The 23,687-nt window shown below is 34.6% G+C and overlaps 1 protein-coding gene across 3 annotated transcripts in view; it reads left to right on the plus strand.

Annotated features, from left to right (window-relative positions):
* Positions 1–10,629: 10,629 nt before the first annotated feature.
* Positions 10,630–23,687, plus strand: part of UVH1 (Restriction endonuclease, type II-like superfamily protein) — a 110,617-nt gene continuing 97,559 nt past the window's right edge. For all 3 annotated transcript variants that reach the window (XR_016356814.1, XM_089803881.1, XM_089803882.1), the window contains exon 1: positions 10,630–11,528. Coding sequence is in view for 2 of the 3 variants with exons in the window: in XM_089803881.1 (XP_089660007.1) it covers positions 10,953–11,528 (576 nt within the window). In the remaining variant the exon portion in view is untranslated. The remainder of the gene's footprint in view (positions 11,529–23,687) is intronic.

Consider the following 23,687-nt stretch of genomic DNA (forward strand, 5'->3'; position numbering starts at 1 on the left):
CTATACAAATCCACAAAGCCCTCGAATACATGCATGTAAAAACCTGTCACAAAGAAGAAAAAGACAAGAAAAGGTGAGAGTTTGTTCTGAAAATATGCAAATTGTATTCTCAGAAATGAAAAAAGATGTAGATTATTACAAAAGATCAATTCTTATAAAAGGAGATTGAAACCCGAAAGGGTAACCTAAAGGTAAAAGCTATTTAATAATTACTAAATAATTATTAAACAAGAATACAAAAGGTGCATAAAGTGAAATCTTAAGAAGGGAGAAAAGGTAATTTAATTAATGAAATTAGATTAACCTTTTTCTCTAACAAAAAATATTTCATGATAATCTCTACATGTTGCAAACCCATCTAGGTGCAACATTATATATGTTATCTAAGGTTTTGGAACCCTAAATATTTACCCTTTGAGAGATTATAAACCTACAAAACTTACAAATTATTTTGCATTTATACTATTTAATTCTTTATGGAACCCTAAATATTTCCCCTCAGAGAGATTAGAAACCTATAAAACTTACAAATTATTTTACATTTATATTATTTAATTCTTTAACGAATTAAATATTTTAAATATAAAGTCATTAAATATTAAACCATTATTCTAATTTCTCATATGATTAATTCTATAACGAATTAATTATTATTATAATATGAGGGTGAAAATAAAAGAGTTAATTCCAAGGGTAAGTTGATGGAGTAATTACATTTAGAAAAGAATGTTAAAATAATTTTAAAAATTTAAAGGATTAATTATTATTGTAATTTGCATTAGTTAGCGTATATTGGAAAGTTCAAAATAATTAATTCTTTGACAGAATTAATTACCACTGTAATGGGAAAATGGGTTTGGCAAGAAGAAGTTAGGGCAATTGCTAAACTTCTTGGCAAAATTTATTTAATGGGAGAAAACTATTGTAAGAGGGTTCTTCTCAGGTGGGGAAATGTCTGCACATTTTTTAATATAGGGAAGGCATTTTAAGTTGGAGTATTTGTAACAAAGAAAGGGAAGGAGAAATTGATTTTATTTTGCAAACTTGTTTATGATGCAGGGATAAAATGATCCTATGGTTGTTTTGTTTACATATTTTGAATAAAGAGAAATCTAATTTTAGATCCTATGGTTTGAATTTACATTTCTCTGGTTGGAAATGATCTTGTGGTTACTCCAACCATGTTCGAAATATGATCTTGTTCATTTATCAAGTTTTCTTATGTGTCATGGAACCCTGAGGTTTTATGCACTTTACATGTACTAAATATCAAATTTCCCTTTTGTTTCTTTATAAGCAGGAAGATTGATTAGATAGCCTTTGTGCTATGTATTTGATTTCTTTTCAAAAGTATTTAAACTAAGGTTTGCATTCATATCATGTTGATGAATGAATTATTAGTGTTCCTTCTTTGCCTTCTGGTTAAAGGCATATCAAAAAATTATTTATTTTGAATCAAAAGGAGGGACTTGTACCTCTATTTCAAAATTCTGAGAGCACTCGATAGGATAATTGCACGTGACTCTATTGTTGGTTTCAAGATTTGTCTTTCTTTTTGGGTATTTGAGAGTCATTTGTGAAGGTATTTTTGGAGAGGACAAACCTATTTACTAACAATTTTTGGCAACTCTGCTAGGGAAATAAAGCAAGTTCCAGTGCTTTTCTTTTCTTGGAAATTTGAAGGTTACCTCCCTGAGGACGGAGGTTGGCAACTCTAATTGATTGTGGTGAAATTTTTTTGGTATTATGGATTTGGTTGCAGCCTAGCCATGGGGGGATTAGATTGGGCCATTTTCTTTATCTCAATACTCAGCCTTACCTAAGAATTCATTAGAATATCTCCTAAAGTTTTCTAGTGATGCCAATCAAGACCCTGATGATCACATTAAAGCAATTACAGTTGCTTGCGAGATTCTTGGTGTGTAGGAGGAGAATGTTTTGTTAGATTATTTGTTGGAAGCCTCATTGGAAGTGCAACAAACTGGTTCCAAACTTTGCCTGATAGTTGCATCACTTGCTGGAGTGATCTTGAGGTAAAATTTCTACAAAGGTTAATGCCTGTGGTTGATGTTGCTAAGATGTTATTAAATTTCTTTCAAATCAAGATCAAAGAAAGGGAAACCATGAGATATTTTGTTGATAGATTTAATAGAACTGTTGGTAAGATACCCCTAACTAGCCAACCAACTGAAAACAATTAGTTGTGTGTTTTCATTACTGCTATAAAAACATAAATTAAATTCTTGCTTCTTCATTTAAAATTGCAAACACTACAAGATGCACAAAGGGAGGCTATTAGTTTAGAAGATGACATGATTCTAAGTGGAATGAAGTGTAAAGAAATTATACAGGCAGGAATATATCTCTGTGAACAACATAATTGTTTGAAAGAAAAGCCTAAACGGAAAAGGGTCATTCTCGAAGTAGTTAAATTAACATCTCCTATTTATGGAAGTTTAATGGGTTTCAATGATGAAGATCACCTAGTCTCTCCTGTGATAGAAAGCGCTCCTTGTAGTGTAGCTAGAGCCTATCATCTAAATGTTCATTGTGATGATGAGCATTCCTCACAGTCAACTAACTCAATGACCGGCCTTGATATATCTCCCACTAAACAAAGCTTGGAGAGTGTAATACCAAATGAAAACTTGTCAGAAGATTTTTCAAATTCAAAACTTGATTCTTTTATATTTGGAACTGTTAATGATATTTCATCAAGTTATGTTGTTCAGGAGGATATAAAAGATCAATGTACACAAGAGAAGATTGATGAGGAAGAAACAAAAATTTCTTGTCAATTCAGCAATCAAAAGGAATGTGTGTCTTTCTTATCTGGTTGCACACAATATCTTTAGGAGCAGTCACAACCTAAAGGGTTAAAGGGGCCCAAATACTTTTCTAAAAGTATGGTTGATCACACAATGCAAAATCCATCAAGGTGCTAGAATAACTCTTCCTGTGAGCATGAAATTGATTATGAATTGTTTCTATTTGATCGCATGGAAACTAATAAAGAGTCTCCTCAACCCAAGGCATTCAAAAGTGCTGAGAAAATTGAGATGGAGGCCAAGGGAAATTCTCTTATCCCCAAACCAATTCCATGTACACAATCCAAGTTAGAAGCATTTAGGTTTGACTACGAGGATGGGTTGATGGATTTTGGTCCTATGATGGAATCTTTTTGTTTTGGGATAGACTTCATAGACAGGTTCTTGAAACCTGAATCTTTGAAGAAGGAAGTTGCAAATTTAAATGAGAACTATGTGGGTAATCACTTCAATAATTTCAAGAAAGACTCTCACCATAAAGACTCTGTTTTATTTGCCAAGAATCTCATGGAAGACATCAAGAGTGCTGACAAGAAGCAACCTATGCAAGAAGATACTAAGGTGCCACAATTGATGAGCTATAATGTTGGCTGGCTTTTTGGTTTTAACCTGTTGTTTGAAAAGCTTATAGCTGTCAAGTTTTTCTTTTCAATGATTATACTCCAATTTTCAAGGATGGACTCACCTATGCACCAGCCATTGTTTCACACTGGCACATACTTCTCTCAACCAGTTAATGATTTTCCATAAGCAACCAAGTACATTCTTTTGAGTATGGGCTGCTTGCCCTATTCTTTGTACATGAAGTTTTTGTTGTGGCTAAGTGTAGTTTGCTCTTTAGTTTTGCTTGCCAGTAGTGTAGGTATTTTTGGTGTTTACCTTTCCTTCCTTGAGACAATCCATACTCTAATTTTTTTTAAAAAAATAAAGACTCTTATGAATTGATTGGCACACTCCATACCCACCTAGTTATACTACCCAACTTCAAATTCAAGGCTCAATTTTCAAATCTCAGCATGTAGTTTCAAAGCTTAGTTCAAAGATTGAAAAGTTCAGATGCATAGTTTGAGCTTTAAATTCAAGTTCAAGTTCAGATTGTGATATGCAGATTTTATTCAAATCCATGTGGTAGATGAGGAAGGAAATATTGTGAGTAGTGTTGTAATTATAAGTGATTCAAATTTTGTTCTGCATTGTAGCTGGTCATCCATAATATGCAGGCAGTACATTTTGAAACACACCTTGTGGTCTAAGCTTTTGTGCATAATGTTGTGCTTGCAGTGCTTGGAACATGAAATTTGTTTTTGGCACAATAAAAAGGTAATAATGATGGAGCAAAACAAAGCAAGTTTATATGAATGTGTACAACATTAATATAGCATCAGCAACATATTCGAGAAACTGGAGGGCTACACCACAGGTTTGATGAAGGCGGTATGGTTCATTACATTAATATTTCCTTGAATAAAACAAAATTTGGCTATAATGTTGACAAGTTTTATTCACCTAAAGTTGAAGTTGAAGCAACTTTGCAGTTCATGAGGAGATGCCGAACATCAGAAGGATAACTCCAATACACCTGTGTAGTGCAATGCATGTGTTGTTTAATCTACTACCTTTTAGAGTGAAGAAAAGGAAATATTTTTATTTTCAACTGTGTAGATAATTTGAAGCCCAATAATGATTTGGAGTCCAGAAGATGGTGCAACATTGAATAAACCCAAGCTTGTGGTAATAAAATAATCAAAGGCTTTCTAATGGATGATAATCAAGGGGATTTTATTTGACACTCCTATGTAACAGAGAAGTGATGAGTTGTATGATGCATTATGACAAATTGTTTCAAAGTTTGAATCTCTCTAAAGTGATGCTGCCACATACATTGCAATACTCATTCAAATGATAAGGGAAATAATGACTCTATGACCCAATGGACAGGCACTGGATAAAGATAGACAGAGATTTTGGAGTTCTCTACATCCTGACACAGAATGTAGCCCCCAGAAAGAGCCAATGTTATCTAAGGTTTTGGAACCCTAAATATTTCCCCTCTGAGAGATTAGAAAACTATAAAACTTACAAATTATTTTGTATTTATATTATTTAATTCTTTATGGAACCCTAAATATTTCTCCTCAGAGAGATTAGAAACCTATAAAACTTACAAATTATTTTGCATTTATATTATTTAATTCTTTAATGAATTAAATTTTTTAAATGCAAAGTCATTAAATATTAAACCATTACTCTAATTTCTCATATGATTAATTCTATAACGAATTAATTATTATTATTATATGAGGGTGAAAATAAAAGAGTTAATTCCAAGGGTAAGTTGATGGAGCAATTACATTTGGAAAATAATGTTAAAATAATTAATTCTTTTTAAAGGATTAATTATTATTATTGTAATTTGCATGTAGTTAGGGTATATTGGAAAGTTTAAAATAATTAATTCTTTAATAGAATTAATTACCACTGTAATGGGAAAATGGGTTTGGCAAGAAGAAGTTAGGGTAGTTGCTAAACTTCTTGACAAAATTTATTTAATGGGAGAAAACTATTGTAAGAGGGTTCTTCTCGGGTGGGGAAATGTCTGCACATTTTTCAATACTGGGAAGGCATTTTAAGTTGGAGTATTTGTAACAAAGAAAGGGAAGGAGAAATTGATTTTATTTTGCAAACTTGTTTATGATGCAGGGATAAAATGATCCTATGGTTGTTTTGTTTACATATTTTGAATAAAGAGTAATCTAATTTTAGATCCTATGGTTTGAATTTACATTTCTCTGGTTGGAAATGATCTTGTGGTTACTCCAGCCATGTTCGAAATATGATCTTGTTCATTTATCAAGTTTTCTTATGTGTCATGGAACCCTAAGGTTTTATGCACTTTACATGTACTGAATATCAAATTTCCCTTTTGTTTTTTTGTAAGCGGGAAGATTGATTAGATAGCCTCTGTACTATGTGTATTTGATTTCTTTTCAAAATTATTTAAATTAAGGTTTACATTCATATCATGTTGATGAATGAATTATTAGTGTTCCTTCTTTGCCTTCTGGTTAAAGGCATATCAGAAAATTATTTATTTTGAATCAAAAGGAGGGACTTGTACCTCTATTTCAAAATTCATAGAGCACTTGATAGGATAATTGCAAGTGACGCTATTGTTGGTTTCAGGATTTGTCTTTCTTTTTGGGTATTCAAGAGTCATTTGTGAAGGTATTTTTGGAGAGGACAAACCTATTTACTAACAATATAATAAAATAAAATAATACAATATAAACAATTGATAAGTAGGAGATAATTTCCACAAGTCAAATTATGATATTGCTATCAAGTTTTAACTGTGTGATTTTGAGTCAAACTCATTGACCCATGTTTCATGAGTAGTGATTCAACATGAATCCATCTCTCATGAGAATAAATAGAACACTTAGCACTCATTGGATCTAGGTGATGCTTACAAGGATGAAGCACCGGGACTTCCCGGGAGGTCACCCATCCCAATACCACTCTAGCTTGAGTGCACTTAACTACGAAGTTTCCTCCATGGTTAAACCCAAATCTTGCAACCCCATTTGCAAAACTTGTACCAAGTATTGTGCCGTATGAACCATTCATTATTAAGCCCCTTAAGCTCATCAATTGATAAGTAGGAGATAATTTCCATAGCAAGTCAAATTGTGATATTGCTATCAAGTTTTAACTGTGTGATTTTGAGTGAAACTCATTGACCCATGTTCCATGAGTAGTGATTCAACACAAATCCATCTCTCATGAGAATAAATGGAACACTTAACACTCATTGGAGGGTAAGTGCACCAAGTTGTGGTGCCAAAAAGATAAAACCTTTTTTTTTTCTTTTTTAGTTTTGAAAAGCGCATACGCACTATTAATTTTTTTTTTAAAATAAAGCGCGTATGCGCTATTAAGAATTAGATTTAAATAGCGCTTACACGCTATTGTGTGTACACACTATAGCGCGTACGTGCTTTTCAAAAAATAAAATTATAAAGCGCGTACATGCTATTTATAATTAAATTTAAAGAGCTTTAAATAACGTGTGCGTGCTATAGCGTGCACACACTGTAGGGCGCATGCACTATTTAAAGTTTTGCATTCTACCAAGCCTAAGGTTTGGTTTTGCCTTGGGGATCCAACCCAAAGGTTTGGAGTTTGTAAATTGGTTTGAGATGTGTTTTGCTACAAAGATACAAAAAATGATTAATTTTTCTTGTGTGCTCTCCTTCAAGTTTCCTCGTGGTTGAGCATCGATAAAATCGGGTTACATGACATTGTAGGTTTATGTATTAGCTATATAACCATATAATTTATTTTTTATTTGAAGTATTTGAAGCCTTTCATCTATAATTTCTTTTGAATGTATGTCCATTTTTGTCAAAAACCAACATGTACTAATTGGGCCATAGATTTTAGCTCGTTCATTGAATTTTGCAACAACTTAGTTTTTTAGAAACTAGACTCCATTCTACACACTTTGAAAAAAAGAAGTTTTAATTTTAGATTAGTTTTCAATCATTTCTAGGGGGAGCACATAGATATTTCATGTTTTTGGGATGTGTCTAATTAAAAAATTCATTAAAAAAAATACACATTATAAAATTACCTGAAAAATCTGGGAAAAACTACATAGTGCTAAGTAACTTTTGACTAGAGCGATTAAAGAATTAAAAAAAAAAAATTAAAATTTCAGGGGGGCCACACTTTGTATTATGTTATGTTTTTTTGAATAAATAGTACCACTTTCTGTGGCCCCCTTTTTTGAGGACCTAAAATTAAACCATTTTGAAAAGTAATTAGTAGTTTAGAAACTAGATTCAAAGGACTACTACTTTTGTTTTTGTCATATCTTAAAATTTTGAGCATAACTATCTTCAAATTCTTGTTGAAGTTCAGAAATTGTTGATTTCAGAAAAAAGGTGTCCACTTATACTCCCCTTTTGGCACCACAACTTGGTGCACTTACCCTGGATCTAGGTGATGCTCACAGGGGTGAAGCACCAGGAATTCCCAGGAGGTCACCCATCCCAGTACTACTCTAGCCTGAGCAAGCTTAACTACGAAGTTTCCTCCATGGTTAAACCCAAAGCTTGCAATCCCATTTGCAAAACCTTCACCAAGTGTTGTGTCTTATGAACCATTCATTAGAAAGCCCCTTAAGCTCATCAATTGATAATTAGGAGATAATTTCCATAGCAAGTCAAGTTGTGATATTGCTATCAGGTTTTAACTGTGTGATTTTGAGTCAAACTCATTGACCCATGTTTCATGAGTAGTGATTCAACATGAATCCATCTCTCACGAGAATAAATGGAACACTTAGCACTCATTGGATCTAGGGGATGCTTACAGGAGTGAAGCACCGAGACTTCTCGGGAGGTCACCCATCCCAATACTACTCCAGCCTAAGTGCGCTTAACTACGAAGTTTCCTCCATGGTTAAATCCAAAGCTTGCAACCCCATTTGCAAAACCTTCACCAAGTATTGCACCTTATGAACCATTCATTAGAAAGCCCCTTAAGCTCATCAATTGATAAGTAGGAGATAATTTCCACAGCAAGTCAAATTGTGATATTGCTATCAAGTTTTAACTGTGTGATTTTGAGTCAAACTCATTGACCCATGTTTCATGAGTAGTGATTCAACATGAATCCATCTCTCATGAGAATAAATGGAACACTTAGCACTCATTGGATCTAGGAGATGCTTACAGGGTGAAGCACCGAGACTTCCTGGGAGGTCACCCATCTTAGTACTACTCCAGCCTGAGCACACTTAACTACGAAGTTTCCTCCATGGTTAAACCCAAAGTTTGCAACCCCATTTGCAAAATCCTCACCAAGTGTTGTGCCTTATCATGCAATGTGTGCAACACACATAATCTCAACAATTAAATTGTCATTAAAGAGCAAAGAGGTCGGAGCAAGACTTGTCTTTCCCACTTTGCATCCATGTTTAGTCCAAGTCTTGATAACTTTTGAAGCAAAAATAAGATTCTCATAAAAAGAGTAGTCAATTTTCACCACTTATGTACTCAACAAAAATAACTGATGACAAGTTCTTTGTAGATTTTTTTGGACATAGTTTTATCTTAAGTTTAGGGTGCCATTTTATCTTAAACTTTTGAGTTGTGCCAAAGTTGGCTAGAATAAGAAGAGGAACCATGTCTAAGTAAGAGTTTATGGACATAATTATATAAGATGATAGATATAATTTAGTTTAATTAACAAGATATTGAAAATGTTGGAAAGAGCTTAGGTTTTATTAGGTTTGATTTTTAAACAATTTTGTGATTAAAAAAGAAGATTGTCATTGAAACAAATTTAAGTTGTATTTATTTCTTGTAAAAACATTTTGGTTTCCAAGTATGATTTGATTCAAATAAAAAAATAGATTTATATTTTGTTTATATTTTCTCAAAAAAAAAAAATTGTTTATCGTGTTGTTTTGATTTAAGTATTAATTTTTTTAAAAAGATTTAAATTTTGATTTATATATTAATTATCATAATTCGATAAAATTTTAGTTTAATTAAAAAGTCTATGCACTAAAATATCAAAAGTTAAATGTTACGATAAGATAAAATAAAGATAATTTATATGCATTTTGAGGTAATGTTTCACAATTACTTAGTTTTAATTCATTTAAAACAAATGTTTAAATATGATCACATATATGATTAGCTTGTTGAAAATTTCACATAATTATTTTATTTTATTACATTATCAATAATTTTAAATAATCTACATATTATTCATATACTATAATTTAATATTATTAAGTAATATATGATATACATATATTATTTATTCAATTATATTTATCAATTTCATAGTTTATTATTTATTATTAGATATTTAAGTAAGAAATATTCATGTATAGGATTTACATAATGAGTATTATCATGATTAGAGTTAGGTCTTTGACTATGGTTAGAGTTCATAGTTAGGATTATGATAATGTTTTAATGTTTATGGTAACAATTATAGTAAAGATCATGGTTAGGTTAATGTTTACATCATTGTTACCATGGCTAAAATCAAGATTTAAATTATAATTATGGCTAAGGTTAGAGTTTTGATTAATATACAATTTCAAGTTAGATTAATAGAAGAATTTCAATTTATACCATAGTTAGGATTATGATTGTGTTTAGAATTTGGATTATGATCTTATTTAAAATTATGCTTAGAATTGAGTTATAAACTTGTATAAGATTTGGATTATGTTACGATTGTGATTTATAGTTTCTAATAAGATTTAAATATATGCAAATAATAGAACAATATTTTCCCCTACTACATTTTCAACATCTTTTCTTAGTCCCTATTCCACCCTAAAATATAATTTTTAATACTTTATTTCATTCCTCATCTCTCCTCCAATCTCTATCCCTCTCCACCAACAGCACTTTATTCTAGAATGTGAGGCCTACAAGGATAGCAGGGATAAGTTTGCGGATACTATATGTGACAGTTCTTGGCATAACCTGTTCAACGAAGAGTACATTGAGCAATTGGGGGGGCTCATCATTAGTCTACACAAGAGGCGAACAGCGCTACTTAAGTCTGCTTGAGTTGTCTTGCTGTCCCATAGGCTATTTTTGGCCTCGTGGACGTTAAATTTTTTATCTATCTATCTACCAATTGATCTATGTAGAAGACAAAGTGTATGCTAAAAATTACCCAAGATTCTCCAAACTTGATCTTCAACCCCTATCCCTCTCCACGAATTGATCCATGTAGAAGACAAAATGTATGCTAAAAATTACCCAAGATTCTCCGAACTTGATCTTCAACACCTCATAGGTGCCCATTGTGCACAAGGTGCAACATTGTTCTACGGCTATGCTGGAGGCGGGTCTGTTCAAAATCGGGTCTTCAACGAGGCATAAAAAATTGAAGCAAACAAAAAGAAACTGAAGTACCAAATGTTTCACAGTTCGGTAAATTTGGCGCGTAAGGAATTTTCAGGAATATCCACCAAGTGGCCCTTCGATTCGTCGAAGCAGCTCAGGATTGGCGACGACCTGGTCGTGACAACACCGCTAAAATTTGTAATCGGGTGGAGTCAAATTCTGCCCGCAGACATTACAGATGCGCCTTTTTCAAAATCAACCGAGTCTTCCCATGCTGCCCTTTCACGAGCACATAATTGGAGAGCTTCTCCAAGATGACAATGGTGGACTGGTGGTGCTGGGTTCGGGTCTCGGCCTGCATAAACTCATTGCCTCTCTCATACGATTACACTCCCATTCAGATGGCATCCTTTTCATACTCTCCGCTTCCGACACTCAGCGCAGAACCCTCACAGAAGATCTCGGCTTGGCGGCGCCCCTTGATATTGACAGTCAATATTCGTCTCAAGACAGAGTCGAATTTTATTCCCAGGGCGGAGTTTTCTTCATCACGTCGCGCATTCTCGTTGTCGACTTGCTCAACGAAAAGGTACCGCTTAGCAGAGTCGCAGGTCTCATACTTGTCAACGCCCACAGATTGACGGAAACATGCACAGAAGCCTTCATAGTGCGTCTCTATAGATTTGGCAACAGGAACGGTTATGTTAGGGCTTTTTCCGATAGATCCCAGTCCATGGTTGCGGGATTTTCCAAGACGGAGCGTATTATGAAGTGCCTGTTTGTCAGGAAATTGCATCTTTGGCCGAGATTTCAGGTACGCAACATGTTAAGGAGTACACATATTAATTTTGTTCAAGGTTTAGGGCTTGACGGGTTATCAATATAGAAGTCTTTATTTTTTCATGGTAATATAAAAACTTATGTTTGTGTCAATTTTTTAATTTAAACGATAGTATTGAAACTCATGTTTGACACAGACTGGTTGAACACAAATTAATATTGAACTCAGTGTTAGGTGAAGATACAATGAAGACTTAATTTAAAACCTGTAAATTTTTTACATGTGTTTCATTGAATAATTTGATTCTCATGTATTGTAAAGCAGAACAACCTTAGCAAATTCACAATCAAGTTATCAACCATGTGCCTGTATTATTGATGATAAAGAGTGAAACTAGGAGGGAGCTGCAATATAGTTGTAATCCGTCTCGAGTCAAAGTTATCATAATGTATTTCTCAAAACTGTCGGGACTGAGCTACAGATATTTTATGCTAGGTAGGTTTCTCGTAACTGTTTCCCATTCAGTGTTGTCATGCAAATACTAGGACAGTCAATAGTTAACGAAGGAAACATCACAGACTAGATATCTTTAAGTTTAGTTTGTTGGAATTGCAGAGGTTATCTATGGAGACGTGGGCCTGGGTTAGGACCTATTGCGGAAGGCAAAGACATTATTTGTGTCATAGAGACACATGAGCACGAGGGATGTAAGATCCCATTGTTTGAAGGCTACTGGAAGATGGCAGTGTGGAATGAGGCAGCGGGGAATGGTAAAGGTCATGGAGGTATAATGGTTCTAGTAAAAGAAAGGGAAGGTCGTGCCATTCAGTTGGAAAAGACTGATTCTAATAAACAATTTATATGGCTCAAAATCGTGGAAAATAACACTTTTATCAGGATTGCAGCCTGTTACTTTGCTCCACAAGTATCTAAAACTTATAAAAAGTGTGGCTTAGATCACAATGACCCCTATGCTGCGTTAAAGAAAGATGTTGCTATTTTTTCGCAGCGTGGGGATGTTCTTCTTGTTGGAGATTTCAATGCTAGGACAACAAATTGGCAAGCAAGTATTTTCAGCTCCAAAGTAAATGATAACCCTATTTGGCTCACAGAAGAAAGAAATCATCAATGGGAAAGAATATCCGAAGATGCTAAAGGCTGCAATCATTTTGGGGAAGAATTGATCACTCTATGTGGCACATTTGATCTCATAATTTGTAATGGTTTGGCTAGATGGGCTAAGTCAGGCACTCTCACTTGCAACACATACAACGGGGCAAGTGTGGTAGATTATGTAATTTGTTCGCAGAATTTGTATGAAAATATTGAAGAAGTTGAAATTGGAGAGCACATTTGGGATATCAAATCAGATCATAGACCGTTGTACGTAAATTTGTATTGGGCAAAGGATAGGCGGATTGGAGCAAAAACCCAAGGCCCTCAATACCCCCCTTTTCAGGGCAGAATTTTGTTAACTTCAGAAAACAGTAACACTTTCAGAGCTACTCTTGAGGAACTTTGTATGGGACACCCTATTTATAAACATGGTGTTAACAGTTATGATTTATCAAATCTGATTCATGGGGCTCTTTCAAAATGCAAGAGAACAAAAAATAGAAAATTTGAAACTAATTGTTTTCTAGCCAATGCTTGGTTTGATAAGGAATGCAAGAGGGCTAGGAGAAACCTAAGGGAGTCAAATAAAACTAACCTTGACATTAAGGCCTACAAACAGATCCTAAAGAAGAAAAAAACTGATTTTATGTTCACAAGGAGAGAGGAGCTAATTTTCTTGGGTAGAAATAACCCCAAACGTTTTTGGAAAGAACTCCAACCAAGGAGAAAACAAACTGAAAATAATAATATTACTGCCACCCAATGGTTTGAATATGCTAAGAAACTTTATGAACAAGAGGGTGGAGTGGGACAGCCACCTTTGGTCAATGATGATGCAAATCTTTTCACTGTGCAAGAGATAGAGGCAGGGATAAAGAAGTTAGGTGGAGGTAAAGCAAAAGACCTTGTTGCGCTCCAAGCAAAATATCTGAAGTGGGGTATGAAAACTCTTGCACCGCACATCACTGAAATTTTCAACAAAATTTGCCAAGAAGGGTTTCCGAAAGATTGGACAATCAGCCTTGCAATACCACTTTTTAAGAGTGGTGATGTTAACAATCCCTCCAACTACAGGACTATAATGATCAATCCCCTCTTTGCTAAACTTTTTGGCAGCATGATAGAAACTAGGATCAGCAAATGGGTAGAAGAAAACCATAAACGTGCTAAAGGGCAAGCTGGTTTTAGGCCAAAGCACTCGACAGTGGATCATTGTGTCACTTTGAGACACATTATTGAAAAAGAGTGGGAGAAAAAGGAGGAGGTATTTTGTTGCTTTGTCGACTTTAAAAAGGCTTTTGACACCGTCCCGAGAGACAAGCTTTGGTTTATGATGGAAGAATTGGGGATTCCGATGCATCTCAGAGCTGCTGTTCATAGGATGCAAGAAGAGGTGAAAGTTAAAATCAGAACTTCAGATGGCATTTCAGAATGTTTTAGGAGCGATATCGGGGTCAAACAGGGCTGCCCTTTATCGCCTACTTTGTTTGGTTTATATATTGACAAACTGGAAGAGTGGTTAAACATGCAAAAGGGTGAAGGCATTCAGCTAGGTGAATTTGTTATAAAGCTGCTCCTATATGCGGACGATCTCATTTTAATTGCCAAATCTGCCTGTGGTTTGCAAGATCATCTATCTTCTCTTGAGCGCTTTTGCGGAATGGTGGGGATGTAGGACAATATCAGCAAGACTAAGGTTATGATTTTCTCTAATAATAAAAAACAACACCAACATGAATTTTATTACAATGGAAGTGTTCTTGAAGAAGTTGCGGAGTATAAATATCTTGGCATCGATTTCAACAAAAAACTAAGCTGGTCTAGCTGTAGGTATAAAAGGATATTAGGTGGGTGGAAGGCTTTTTATGCTCTTCAGAATAGGTGCCGTGAAGCAGAGTTGTGGGATTGGAAAACTATTCAAACCTTGTTCGGTCTTCTTGTGCTGCTAGTTGTTCTTTACGGGTGTGAATTATGGTCCAGCAACACTACTATAGCACAATGGAAACAAATCGAAGGAATCCAAAAGCGCTTGATCACAAGCAAGTTTAAAATCAAAAGCACTTTTTCATATGATATCATGCTAAGTGAAATGGGGGCCGCTCCTATTGAGGCACTTGCTATGGTTCGCCTTCTAAGCTATCTAAAAAGAATTGAAAAAATGGAAGAGGATAGATGGCCTAAAGTTGTCTTTAGTGACAGACTATGTAAGCGAAAAAGGACATGGATGCAACAAAACATCAAATGGATGAGTAAATGGAATATTCAATTCAATATGTGCCCCACAAATAATAAAGAAATAAAGGTCTTTGTCATGGAGAAATTCTACAAGAGAAATTGGGGAAGCGAGATTGGAAGAAAGAAATTATATTATATAAATGAGTTCGACCCCGCTTGTGATCAACTCCAAAAAGCATACATAGGAGCCAACATTTCTTGGAGGGCTAAAATTCTTATTGCTCAGCTTAGAACCAACTCTCACCAACTTCGTTGTGAGACCAGACATTGGAAGAGACCAAAGGAGGCTTGGGAAGAGAGATTTGCAGATTCTGCAATTCTGGGAAAGTGGAAACTGAACAACACTTTATTTTAGAATGTGAGGCCTACAAGAGTAGTAGAGATAAATTTGCAGACACTATATGTGACAGTTCTTGGCATAACCTATTCAACGAAGAGTACATTGAGCAATTGGGTGGACTCATCATCATCCTGCACAAGCAGCGAACATTGCTACTTAAGTCTGCTTGAGTTGTCTTGCTGTCCCATAGGCTATTTTTAGCCTCGTGGACGTTAAATTTTTATCTATCTATCTATCTATATAATTATAATCTTTAACGACGTTTGACAGTCCGCCTAAAATTTATCCTTTTATCTGACGCAATCTTCCAAAAATGAGTTTTGATTCTCTTTTATAGTGCACATGCATAGCGTTATGACTAGTGGTGTATATATCCATCTTCAAGTAGGACCAAAATCTCAGCATATTAAAGCCAAATCACCCATAAAAAGAAAAAAAAACCTAAGAAAAAAGGTAATAATCATTGAAAATTATCAATAAAGGGACATGAAAAAAATGCCAAATATTGAAGCTTGTTGGTTTTGGAAGTTAAAAACACCCATCTCTTTAAAAGAAATAGAACATTTTTCTCTGCAAGAAAAGATATATACCAATAAGTATACTTGATTTCTTAGATTTCTTATGTCTGTGTATCCCATCATATGTACACACACATAAAGGGGAAAGGGACCCTGCCCATATATGTAACACACTAAATATATAGCAATATGCCAAATTGCCATAGTGTGATACTCAATGGTCAATTCATTTATTATATATTCTGATTATAATGATGTGATTGTTTTTACCTACACACATGACCATGAAGAAAATAATCATGCATGTGATGATCCTCTATGGTCATCCTGTAGATGATATATTCTGATTACAAAGACATGAACTATTCTTTCTGTTTTTTTTGATCATTAAAGATTATTTTATTAATATATATAGAGCAAATGAAACATTAAAGTTGAGATATATCATTATTCACAATTTCACCCAAAATCTACCCTCCCTACTTGATATTGCCAAAAAGTAGACCATTCAGTGACATATATAGCGGCCATATACAATTGATGGGTGGGTAAGCTGTACAAAATTAACCTTCTATGACCAAAACATGGCATATACATCTGTTTTCTCACAAAAAAATGTTATCGTTGCCCATACCACCTACGCCTATTTGCAAACTAGAAACCACAGACACATGACAAATGATCTTTCTTAGGGAAAAAGGGAGATGACAATGGGGAGGATGATGAACCACCCAGCTCATTCGTGCCTCCACCACTCAGCGACTCACCAGCCTCAAAAGCAACACCACCCAACTCCACACATACAAGAGAAACCCCAATAACCTCGTCCACCTTAGAATGATTGCCACGAGTGCCAACACTAGACCATAGCCACAAGCATGATTTCTGTGGGGTGCACGACAAAACCTCTAAGCTCTCTTGCGCTTGCTTGTTAGGATTTAAAGAGACAAGAATAACAATTACATGCAAATATAACTGATATCAGAAAATAATAAAACACATAGAAGAGAATACAAGACAAAGATTTAACGTGGTTCACCCAATCCTTGGGCTACGTGCACCAAACAACGAGTTTAGTATTATTATTATCCATTGATTATAACTAGATTACAATCTAGAATCCCTTACAACTCAATACTACCGCAAGAAGCTACTATCACCTCACACATAATGAAATCCCTAACCCTAAGCCATTTTATATAAGCTTTTGCCGCCTACAAAATTAGGGCTAGATAATTTTGACAAGTTAAGCTAAAAAACCTTTGACGAGTCAACCTTGGGAAATGGTTGACGAAGCTTGCCTGTTAGGATCTAAAGAGATGGGAATAACAATTACATGCAAATATAACCAATATCAGAAAATAATAAATCACACAAAAGAGAATACAAGACATAAAATTTAACATGGTTCACCCAATCCCTGAGCTACATCCACCAAACAACCTTGGGAAATGGTTGATGAGTCAACTCAAAAAACCTTGATGGGTCAACTCAAAAAACCTTGACGAGTCAACCAATTTACCAATTTTTTTTTTGAGACGATGCATCGAACCCTAAAGAATTTATAAAAACTGTATAATACTTCCTTGGTCAGTCAACACATATCAACAATCTCCCAGTTGGGGAAACCACCTCGCACTTGGAGACTGACCTTCTAACAATGCCACTACCACATGAGGCTCTCACTGGACCAAACCACCCTGGACGTCGATTTTTTTTATTCTGTTCAGTTTAGAAGACCAATCGAAGTTGAAGAGGAGTTCAACTTCTCCTTGTCACTACCTTTGTTAACATATCTGCTGCATTATCATCTGTATGTATCTTGTCCAACTTTAACTGTCCATCATTCAAAATTGACCGAATGAAGGTACTGCAATTGTATGTGTTTTGTGTTTGCATGCAAAGCAAAATTGTTGGCAAGATAAATAACACTCTAACAATTTGTATACAGATAATTATTCCTCTATGGATGTCCCAATTCTTCCATGAAGAATTGAAGCCATATCATCTCCTTGGCTGCCTCTGTCGCAGCAACATACTCTACTTCTGTAGTGTATAAAGCATTCAACCTTTGTAATCGAGAAGCCCAACTCACTACTGTCCCACCAACAGTAAATACATAACTTGTAAAACTCCGCTTGGTATCAAGATCCCCAGCCAAATCTAAATCAACATAGCTTTGTAAATCAGTAGAGTGCCCAAAATGTAAACATGTACTGGATGTTCCTCTCAAATATTTGAGAATCCATTTGACTGCATTCCAATGCTTGATACTTGGATAACTTATATAGTTGCTAACAACTCCCACTACATGTGCAATATCCTGCCTAGTACATACCATAACAGACATCAAACTTCCTACAGGTGAAGCATAAGCTACTTTGGACATTTTATCCTTCTCTTATTGTGTCTTTGGACACATCTCCCTAGTCAATTTTAAATGACTAGGCAAAGGTGTGCTAACAACTTTGGCATTCTCTATAGAGAAATGTTGCAACACCTTCTCAATATAATCAGCTTGAGATAATGTCAATTTTCCATTCTTCTTATCTCTGCAAATTTTCATACAAATGATTTGTTTTGCTGCCCCCAAATCCTTCATAGCAAAGAAATGTGCTAACTCTTGTTTTAACCTCTTAATGTGATCCATGTTAGACCCAGCTACAAGAATATCATCAACATATAAATATAAACTAATATAGCTGTCATCATCCAACCTCTTAAAATAAACACAATGGTCAGAATGACATCGACTTTAACTATGCTCATTCATAAAATTGTCAAATTTAAGATACCATTGCCGAGGCGCTTGCTTCAAGCCATATAAACTTTTCTTCAATTTGCACACTAAGTTCTCCGTACCTTTGACCTCAAATCTCTGTGGCTGTGCCATATATATCTCTTCATCCAAATCAATATGAGGAAAAACTCTTTTGACATTAAGCTTCTCCAAATGCAAATCTTCAGTAGCCACAATACTTAAAACAGTGTGAATAGAAGTCAGTTTAATAACTGGAGAAAATATCTCATCAAAATCAATGCCATTTTTTTGTGCAAATCCTTTTACAACTAATCGGGCTTTAAATCTTTTCTTAACTCCATCCTCTTCTTTCAACCTGTAAACTCATTTATTCTGTAAAGCCCTTTTACTTGTAAACAACTTACATAAATGCCAAGTTTGATTTTTCAGCAAGGATCCATTTCTTCTGTCATTGCAGACTCCCATTGAATCTTTGTATCCACCTGCATAGCTTCATCATAACATTCAGGTTCACCAGCATCTGTTAATAAAATAGAATACAAAGAGAGAGAAAATATTTCTGGTGTCTACTTAGCCTTGTTGACCGTCTAACATTTACTAGGGTTTGTGTTATTTGATGTTGCGGAGCATGAGGGACTGTTGGAACATCATCCTTTTGAGTGTCATCCAACACTACATAATCATTTTCTTTCTTCTCATGTTGCTGCAACAGATCTTTGTACAACACTTTCTCATTGAATATGGCATCCCTACTTCTTATGATTTTATGATTTTCAAAATCCCAAAGCCTATAACCAAATTCATTAATGTCATATCCAACAAATACAGATTTCTTTGGCTTAGCTTCCAGCTTGGTTCTATTTTCATAATCTATATATGCAAATGCTTCACAATCGAAGGTTCTGAGAAAATAATAACTCACCTTACTAGTCCATGCTTCCTCTGGAATACCACAACCCAAAGGAGTAGTGGGACTTCTATTGATCAAATATACAATAGTATTGACAACCTCTGCCCACTTGTTTAAGGGCAAGCCAGCATGCAACCTCATGCTCCTTGTACGTTCCATTATTGTCCCGTTCATGCATTTAGCAACTTCATTTTCTTGTGGAGTCCTTGAAACAGTTTTCTGCCTATGAATACCATTAGTGGAAGAATATTTCTCAAATTCATTGCTGCAATACTCACCACCATTATCAGATCTGAGATATTTTAGCCTTTTACCAGCCTCATTTTCAACAAAATTTTTCCATCTCTTAGAAGTTACAAATACATTAGATTTCTGTCTAATGAAATAAATCCACACTTTTTTAGTTGCATCATCAATATATCTAACATAATAATCAGAGCCACCAAGGGAAGATACCTTAGCTGGTCCCCATACATCTGTATGCACAAGCTTTAATTTTTCAATTTTCTTTTCCTTCCTACTCTTTACAAAACTCAATCTCTTTTGTTTTCCATACACACAACTTTTATAGAAATCCACATTGATACATTTCAGACCTGGTAAAACTTTATTTGAATGAAGTAATTTCATACCTTTCTCACTTATGTGCCCAAGTCTATTGTGCCATAGTGTTGTATCAGAATCTACAACAACTGTTTGTTCTCCCTGCTCATGTGCAACAATTGTTCCTGAACATTCATTTTTCTCTGAAAATATCAAAGTAGAAAGAACAATATGACCTAAACAAAGATATAAGATGCCTACTTTCCCACCTTTTGCTACTATGAGGGAACTTTTTGAAATCTTTCAATTTTTATCATTAGAAGTAACTGTGAAACCCTCATCACCTAGTTGTCTTGTTGAAATTAAATTCCTACTCAGTCTTAGAACATGTCGTACCTCTTCTACCGGTCAATGATTCCCATTCTGCAATTTAATCTTAATTTTGCCCTTTCCAACAATCTACCAGGGTTTATTATCCCCCAAATAAACAAACCCAAAATCCCTTTGGACATTAATCAAGAAAATAAGCTCTATGGGGAGTAGTATGAAATGAAGCCCTTGAATCTAAAACCCATGAATCATCAACACTTTTTAAGGAAAGAAGCAAAGCATCCTCTTCGGATTTATTATTTACCACATTTGCCTCCTCGTTCCTTTCTTGTTTGTCTCCTTCATTGTTCTTTTGAGTCCAACATTTTTTTTTCTTATTCCTTGGTTTTCCACAGTGTAGCAATCTCTTCCTCCTCTAGATTGACACCCTCTTTCCCTTTGATTTTCCTCTTGATTTTCCACGATTTCTAGAATTGTTTAATGAGAAATACCTTATTTGAAGCGGAGGGTTTTTCATCAACTTTGCTAGGGTTTGTATCAATTCTTCTGTTGTCTTTGCTTTTGTAATATTAAATGCAACAGATTGCGCTAGGCATAAAGAAATACTTCCAAGTGCCTTTCGATTCAAAATATCTCAATTCTCATCTGTCATAGCGGTCGATTTCTTGGATTTTCCTTGCAATGGCCGTCTTTAATCCTTCTGATAAAGATAGTTCTCCATTTTGTATTTTCCATAACTAAAAGCTGTGTCCATTAAACTTCTCAACCTTCAAATTACCCTCGTCTGCCATAGCTCCCACTCAATCGTGAGACTTTCTTGCAGAGGATATTTGAAAAATGCCTTGCTCTGATACAACTTGTTACGATTTAGAAAGACGTAAATAACAATTACATGCAAATATAATCAATATTAGAAAATAATAAAGCACATAGAAGAGAGCACAAAACAAACCATGTAAACAAACCATTTCGGATATCCACCTCAACAAGCCCATTGTTTGTGCATAAATTTGCAAAATCTTCTTGAGCTGGACTCATCCACCCACTACCACCTTTTTTCTCACCTGGTTTTAGAATGACATTGAAATCCCCCCTAGAAGGACAAGCTCTTGATCACAGTTAGCAATGATCCGTGTAAGAGTCCTCCATAAATCCCTTTTTAGATCTGAATTGGCCGACCCATAAACATTGATCAAATTTGAAGAAACCATAAGTTACTTGGAAAAAATCTTCAACTAGATCGAAGATGAGTTGTTACCCATCACAGAGACCAACATAGTACATGGGTGCCATAAAAATCCCAAGCCTCAGGAGGCTCCAAGGGCAACCCAAAAAACACAATTCGAATGAGAGAATCTCCTCTTAAAGGTTGCTAAGTTTTCCTCCTTCAATTTAGTCTCCTGAAGTGAAACTACATCAGGCCGCACTTGACCAAGGCAATGCTTGATCGGGCGCATTTTGTCAGGGGCATTGCAGCCCCTAACATTCCATGAAATGTCCCTCATTGCTTTTGGTGATTTCTGTAAGAGTCCTCCATAAATTCCTTTTAGATCCAAACTGACTGACCCATAAACATTGATCAAATTTAAAGAAACCATAAGTTGCTTGGAAAAAATCTTCAACGAGATACAAGATGAGTTGTTACCCATCACAGAGATCGAGTACTTGGGTGCCATAAAACTCCCAAAGCCTCAAGAGGCTCCAAGAGCAACCGACAATTTGAATGAGAGAATCTCCTCTTAAAGCATTCAAAATCTTCCTCCTTCAATTTAGTCTCCTGAAGTAAAACTACACATTAGGCCACACTTGATCAAGGCAACGCTTGATCAGGCTCATTTTGTCAGGGGCATTGCAGCCCCTAACATTCCACGAAAGGACCCTCATTGCTTCTAGGAAAGGATATTGCCCAATAGCTTGGTTTGATTGATTGCACTGAAGAGCACATGAATATATTGAGGGGCGGGGGGGGGAATCAGTATATTATCAAATTTGCCAATTTAAACTTTAATTTAAACAATTGACTTCAAATTCAAATACTAAAATGAACAATTATGCACATGAACACAATAACACAATTTTTACGTGGAAACCCAATGTGGGAGAAAACCACGGCAATTAAATTGGTTTTATATATAACTTTGATCTTTTGCAAAATTTTGTACGCTCCAACCGACAAGAGGCTCTAACCATGAATTTTACGAGCACCAAACCGCTGGAAGCTACAACTTCCACAGTTTGCAGGCTCCGATCCCACTTCTCATATGAACTCTGAAATTCCATCTTTTATATGGTTGCTTGCTCAACCTAGTGATGGGTATAAAATGTTCTCCAATCTGAAAATATAATTTTCCTTTTGTTTCAGCCTTTGATTCTGCAAATATAAACTCTTCTTCTATATTCCTCTTCCTCTATATTCTGATAAATATATATCAGATTAAAAAATCTGAATTTATATTTATTATTTTATTCCTGTACTTCTCTTTTTTCTCTCTGCTGACTTGAATTTAGAATGATTTTCTCTCCCTTCTTATATCCTTCTCATTAACAGTTGTGTCTTCTCAATATGAAGTATTGCACTTTTCTATTAAATTAAAATCATACCTCTTGACTTTTAAATAATTTTATTATAATCATAACTTGATTTATATCTTAGTTGTATTTTATGGCACTTTACACATTTTATTTTAATTTACTTTACACATTTTATTTTAATTTAAATCTTCTACTGCATAAACACTTGAAATATTACTTTACATTCCAATGTTTATATAGATCAGCCCAATGGCTTTTCTGGACTATCCTTTCTGTTACAAGAATTCCTGCCTTAATATTTATTTTGCCTGTCACAAATACAAAGGTCTTGTTATTGATTACTGTTGATTCAACCATGATATGCCGCTGACTCAACCATTTGTTGACTCACAGATTCTATGTTGTAGTTGACCATTGATCAAATATGATTTGGATCGTAGTTGAAAAACTCGGTTTCGGCAATATCTCGACTAGCTTAAAATTTTTGAAAAACTTACTAGCTTAAAATTTTTGAAAAACTTGGAATTGCCAAAAACTCGGCAATAAATCGACACTTTTATCGAACATTTGAAAATATATAATTAATATAGATATATATTAATAAATAATTATGAAGACTATAAATAAATATATTTGTTCTCTATAATGAATATATAATTTATAAACACTATAAACTTATAAACTTATGAATGCTGTTAATAAACAATGCATATGCATATTAGCATTAAGAATAAATATACAGTATTATAATTTATTAGATATACAGTTATTAATTTATACTAATTTATAACTCTCTACAATGAATTTATTAATATACAATATTATACTACTTTAGTATTAATATATTGTATTATAAATTTGTATAATACAATATAATAAATTTTCAAAACCAGTTCAAATAAATTAA

The sequence above is a fragment of the Cupressus sempervirens genome, chromosome 10, assembly GCF_028749045.1.
Source record: "Cupressus sempervirens isolate cs-2001-9-10 chromosome 10, ASM2874904v1, whole genome shotgun sequence".
Lineage (NCBI taxonomy): Eukaryota > Viridiplantae > Streptophyta > Pinopsida > Cupressales > Cupressaceae > Cupressus > Cupressus sempervirens.